This window comes from Raphanus sativus, chromosome 3 (assembly GCF_000801105.2).
Source record: "Raphanus sativus cultivar WK10039 chromosome 3, ASM80110v3, whole genome shotgun sequence".
In the NCBI taxonomy this organism is placed as follows: domain Eukaryota; kingdom Viridiplantae; phylum Streptophyta; class Magnoliopsida; order Brassicales; family Brassicaceae; genus Raphanus; species Raphanus sativus.
Window position 1 is genome coordinate 19148790 of NC_079513.1, and position 6447 is coordinate 19155236.

A 6447-nucleotide genomic window follows, 5' to 3' on the forward strand; every position below is an offset into this window, starting at 1 on the left:
GCATTAGTAATCTGTTTTCCTTTTGCCTCACCAAATTGAGAGAGCTCAAAATGTGTAAACAATATGTGGTCCGTTGTACTTGAGCCTAGAATCCACATCTCATTTTATACTGGTTGAAATATAGTATCTAAAGTTCAATGTTTAGGTAATAAACCAGGCCACTGAAGTCTGAATTTAAACTTGAGGTTAGAGATTGTCTCCAAATTAACGATGCATATGATCTGGAGAGAAAGGAACAAGAGGAGACATGGAGAGACCCCATCACCTGCTGCGGTTTTGATCAAAAGACTTGACAAGAACATGAGAAATAAATTCACTGTGATTCAGAGAAAACGAAATAAGGAGTATACAAGTGGGATGGAGTTCTGGTTTGGCACCCGATAGGATTGAATTTGTTTCTTGATGGTTTTTAATCAATAGGAAAAACTAGATCTTTTTATACTTGTTAGGAAAGGTACACTTGTTATGAAAAGGTCTTTTTTCTTTTAATTAAATTTAAAATTCAATTAAAAAAAAAGTTTGTCTCCAAATATATGTTGCTTTCCTATGACTGGTGATAATAGAGGTGACACTGTAACAAGGTACGGTCCACTGTAACTAGATAAGAGAGGTGATCTTATCAAGCTTTTCATGTGGCATTTTGTTTTTGAGAAGGAATAGCAACAAATTATTAATGAAACTTAACCAAGAATCCTACTGCAACAAGTTTTGTTGTATCAGAAAAACAGTGAGAACCTTGTTGAGAATGCATTTCAAGAAACCCATCTTTACATGTCTGGTTGAAACTTTGAAATGTTGTGTGATATGGACTCACATGACGTCTGTACCAACAGGATCCACAGAGAAATGAAGAGCTACTGATTTCTCTATGAACGGCTCGAATTGAGATCTCCACATCTGAAAGAAAAATAAGAGCCTCTATTCAATCTTATATCAGATAATACGAGAATAAAAATTGAAGAGTGAGTTATAGAGTTTCAAGTTCAGAAAAGATCTTTACATCTTTATACTCTCTGCCCTCAACGAAAATCTCCATGGCGTCAACTGCAAGAAGTGGCACAAGCAAGAGTTAGAGGAGACTAATTGAGAAAAAAAGACAGTAAAACACACTGTTGGTAAATGTGATTTACAGGAACGGAATCGAACTACTGCTGCATGTGTGAACTCCTTACTGCTGTCATTAAAGTTTGAACCTGGAGATAAGAATATCAAGTGGCTATTAGATACTCTTGATGTTGGATCTTATAAATGTCTAAAGTATAGTTCCAGATGCAAAAACTGCTCTTCATCATCGGAACCTTGTGTAGACTGAACAATTAATGATGGAAGAGATGAAGTTAGCTGCGCAAAAGCATCCATTGCATCTTTAATGTTCTTCTCCGAAGCGTTCTTGGCAAAAGTAACAAGAAGAACAAACTCCTCGCCGTAGTTGTACTCCTGCAACGGGAAAAGATAACTATGTCTAGTTACATAACTTGACACTCGAAAGTAGTAACCTCTTGGCTCTAAAGCTATGGAGCAAAAACTCATAGCATACCTCGCCCTTTCGAAATATGGAAAGGATGTCATCTTCAACCTCTGATTCATAGTCCACATTAGTTAGCCCCTGAAACATTTTAGGACGAGACATCTAAGTAGAGAAGAACAACAACAAGAAACAGGCAAGAAGAGAGGAATGGCGTTTTTACATGTGAGGAGGGGGCATACATGGCAGAATGGAGTTACATGTTCATCAATAACTTTCAAGAAGAGAGGGTTCTCATAGAACTTGTCAAGATCTTCTTTCCTCTGGAACCGCACAAAGAGAGCGTGCGTGTAATCTCCATTCTTGCTATCACCAATGCTACCTATGAGAGTAAATTGAATCGATAAAGATTGTTTTTTTTTTCTTTATATAAAACAAACAAGGGGAGTACTCACCTACAGAGATAGCGACAATGCCTCTCATCTGGTACTGAGATGTGTAAAGATAGTCGAGCATATCTTTTTCTTTCTCCTCAGACAACAAACTCTCTTTGGCTTTGAGTAAACACACATGCTCCACTACTTTCCTATTAAGAGCAGTAGGTTTGATACATTACTAAAGTCTTAAACTTTCTCAAGAACGAGCTTTAAAAACAGAGGAAACCTTGTCTGAATGGACTTGGAACTGGCGATTGGAACATCATCAGCAGCGCAAAATGCTACTCCTTGGTTCTTTGTTCGGGACTGATGCAGAAACACGCCTCCATTAGACCCAAATCCTACTGCAAATTTCAAGAGTTAAGAATCGTTGTTTGTAGCATTAGTGAAACAGAGTTAGTCATGTCAAAATGTTAAGTCGAAATTGAGATGATTTGAATAGAGAAATCGAAAACCCAGAAGGAAAAACTCGAACTTTACCTCTAGTGAAAAATGGGTGAGCCAGACGAGGGAGAGCCAGAGCTTGATGGATCATCGTTGAGTGTTGCAGCATGTTTTTGGAGTTTATCACTTGAATAGAGTTAAATAGGATTTTATTTGAGGAGTTTGTGGTAGTTATAGTTTGAACAAAACTTAGCATCACCCTTAAGGTGAACATCTACATCTACATCTACATCTACTTAGTTAATTGAGATTTGATATTTCTTAAAAAAAGAAACCAAGTAATAAAAATTTAATAAAATAAAATTATGTTTTTAAATAAATAAAAATTAGTAGCAATTATCAAAAAAAAATTTTTTTTAATATTGATAAATCCGTCAGAAAATACTAAACCCTAAACCCTAAATTCTAAACCCTAAACCTTAAATTCTAAATAATAAACTCTAAACCCTAGAAAAAAGTCTGAACCCTTGGGCAAATCCTATACCCTAACCCTTAAATTTAAACCAAACCTTAAATCATAAACTAAATCCTAATCCCTAAACCCTAAATTATAACCCCTAATACTAAACCCTAAATACTAAATTCCAAAATGGTTTATAATTTAGGATTAAGGGTTTATGATTTAATATTTGTCAAAGAGTTTAGGGTTTAGGGGTTCGTGTTTAGAATTTAGGGTTTAATATTATTGTTTATGATTAAGGGTTTAGGGTTTAGGTTTTAAGATTAACGATTTTGGATATAGGATTTGCCCAAGGGTTCAGGCTTTCCCCAAGGGTTTAGAGTTTAGTATCTAGAATTTAGGGTTTAAGATTTAGGGTTGAGTATTTTCTGACGGATTTATCGATACTAAAAAAAAAAAATTTATAATTGCTACTATTTTTTATTTATCTAAAAACATAATTTTATTTTATTAAATTCTTATTACTTGGTTTCCTTTTTTAAGAGATATCAAATCTTAATTAACTAATTCCTATTGGTGGGTGAATGTAGAGATTCACCTTAAAGGGTGAAGCTAAATTTTGTTCTTATAGTTTTATGTAGTTCTACATGTCAAATTGTATTTACAAAAATAATATTGCGCCACAGAATCCTTTATTCCCTTCTTTTTTTTTCTTGAACCTCAACATCAATTTTCATCTATACAATCAATAATATTAAAACGGGATCATATGACCGGTTGATAAAATGTTATGTTCAATTTATTTTATAAATTTATCTAAATTATTATTTAAATATATCATATAACCATCTTTAGTTATATATAAATATGATTACAGAAAACATAAATATAATTAAAAAGGAAAAATATAAATATAAAAATTAAAACAAAAAATATATTCGTTTTTTGAAAGAACGGATCAATAAAGTTTTCTTGAAAGGGCAAATCAAAAAATATACCTGCCTTTTACAAACAAATTCAGTAATCCATGAGTTCTCTTGAAAAAAAAATCTATTTAAATCAGTAATCCACGAATTTCATGATATTTACTCGTCAAGTTTTCATTTCAGTTTAAATTCAGGTTTGATTTGAGTTTAGTTTAGTTTGTTTGGGTCTAAAAAACTTTTAACTGAAAGTCAACCGAAATTAGTTTGGTTTGGTTATGTTTGAATTTCGTTTGGTCTGTATACAATTTAGTGTGATTTGTATTTGGTTCAGTTTTTTTGTGTGTTTATTTTGTTCAGCTGAGTTGATTTTCAGTCTTGTTCAAAGTCATTTTAATAAAATATAATTTATAAAACATAAAACAAATCATTATTTAACATTAAATTATTAATTTATTCATATTTAAACGTAAAACCAGAATAAAATGCATAAGATAGTATACGAGATTCATATTCTTTTATTTTATTGTTGGTAGTGTTCTTTTTATTAATTTAGAAATGAAGTGTATATAATTGTGTTTACTTGTTTAGGTTATATGTTTAAATATTTTAAATCTTAATATTATCAATATGTTTAGTTAATCTAATTAAATATACATTCGTTTTTCGGTTTGGTGTAAACCTGAACCAAACCATTTAGATTGATAAAATCTTTAATAAAATGGCTGAGACATATAATTTGGTTTAGTTTGGATCGGTTGGAGTTGAATGGTTTGATTTGGTTTGGTTCGTTTTTTTTTGTCCGCTCCTATTATTCAGACATGTAAATAAGTAAAGCACTGGTCAAGCACAATGTACAATCGTATTAAGAAAATAAAAATTGTGTTTATAAATCTTTTCAAGAGGTAGAATCAGAACTTCTCCCCAAAACTAAAACTTTTCTAATTGTCTGAAAAATGTGGCCTAAACAATGACTTAAAATATGTAAATATGTCAAAATCATGTCATGGTCGAAATTCTTGAAAAAACGGTACCAAGTATAACGATAACCAAAGATTTCCTTCATCCTTCTGAACTCCTGGTCAGGAATCGATAGATCCGAAAGATGGATGGATCGATCTGTGTGCATAATTCGTCATCTCATCGTTTTTGGTCAATCCATAATTGCTCGATGTTTCGTCAGCTCCATTTGAGCTTTTTTTGTTCCAATTAATCATTTCTTCTCACGCCTCAAATTCCATCCAAATGTGTTTTAACATGAAAAGAATTTAAAGATACAAAAAACTCAGAAACAATTGAAGCCTGAAAGTAAAACGCGTTCAAAACACAACACATATCAATCAATGATAATTCTTCATTTACTTAAAGTCCTCATAACTTCTTCAAGGTCGTGCTCATATTTAAATGTGAACTGAAATCTATATGTAGATGACACTACACATCTACACAATCATACATTAGCAATTTCATTGGCATTTCCAAAATAAAACCTAACATGATTTGACATTATGGATTAAGTTTATCATGATTGTTCCTCTCACTTAGCAAGGAATAGCAGATTCCAATCCTCCAGGCCACGACTCTCTACTAAATGTCACAAATTGAAGAAAGAATCACACCAGAGAAGATCAACTGACAATGATCATCACCACACCACAGGGGCGAATGTATACAATTTTAAGCTTAAAACCAATAGAACTTGTTAGTTAAATTGGTAAAAATCATATTGTGCACCCATAGTTTTTAATTTCAATTCCCTTTACTGATTTTTCTTATCAAAGGATGCACCCATAGAATAAATCTTCTGGTTTCGCCCCTGGTGAAGGAGGAGGAAGTGAGTCTCTGGTTCCTCGTCGGGTGAAGAAGAAGATATAAACAGGTCGGAACTGCATGTTTGATGGTTGGGTCTTTCTTTTTTGGGTTTAGTTGGTTAAAATGTTTGGTTTAGTTGGTTAAAATTGTTTGGTAAACAGTAAATCAGTTAAAAATATGGTTTGTGTTTTATTAGATTTTGAACTATCGATTCGGGAGAAATAAGTTTGTAACTTTCAATTCGGAGAGATTCAGAACGAAGTCATAATTTCGTAGACATCTGATGCTAATATGATAATTCTCGTGGGGAAATAGCACATTCACCCGAAGTATATAGTACTTACTACACATTTTTCTCCACCACCCATAGAAAAACGCCACTAGAGTCAAAGACATCAACAAATTGTTTTTTAATCTAACAAAGTCTCACCACAAGAAGAAAAAATCCAGTCCTAATTTCCTAAGAGTCAAAGACTCTATCTGAGGAAGAGAGTCCTAAGTTCAAAAGAGAACCAAAAAGATTAAAAATAATCCTGACTATAAGTGTAAACTATATTTTAAAACACATGTAATATATATTGATAGACCCCCTAAACATCTAAATGCAGCTTATAAACAATGGGACATGTGCACTTGTAAGAATATTAATATCCAAAATTTATTTGAAAACATTAAACTATGTTAAGAGAGGTGTATTCAACTGAGGGTTTTAAATAATTGTAGTAAAATGACAAATTCATTGTTATTCAAACATGAATTTTAAAAATTCATTTAAATTCCAATGTTATTGAACTTAACATTTCATGAAGTACTATGAAATCCACTATTATTGAAAACATTTTAAGTTGTGGAATTTTAAAGTTTTTAGGGGATTTTAGAGTGTTTGAGTGGAATTTCTTAGTTAAAAAAATTAAAACAAAAACACACGGTTTTAGGTTATATTCTAGAGTAGTTTAACAAAAATCT

At 32.0% G+C, this 6447-nt stretch overlaps 1 protein-coding gene across 1 annotated transcript; it reads right to left on the reverse strand.

Annotated features, from left to right (window-relative positions):
- Positions 1-522: 522 nt before the first annotated feature.
- On the reverse strand, positions 523-2490 carry LOC108847167 (uncharacterized). The gene is made up of 9 exons (XM_018620354.2): positions 2383-2490; positions 2129-2246; positions 1921-2051; positions 1708-1847; positions 1538-1606; positions 1299-1437; positions 1131-1193; positions 1001-1044; positions 523-897 (listed from the first exon to the last, which is right to left on the reverse strand). The coding sequence occupies exons 1-9, from the start codon at positions 2453-2455 to the stop codon at positions 811-813; spliced, it is 864 nt and encodes a 287-aa protein (XP_018475856.1). The 5' UTR covers positions 2456-2490; the 3' UTR covers positions 523-810.
- Positions 2491-6447: the final 3957 nt, after the last annotated feature.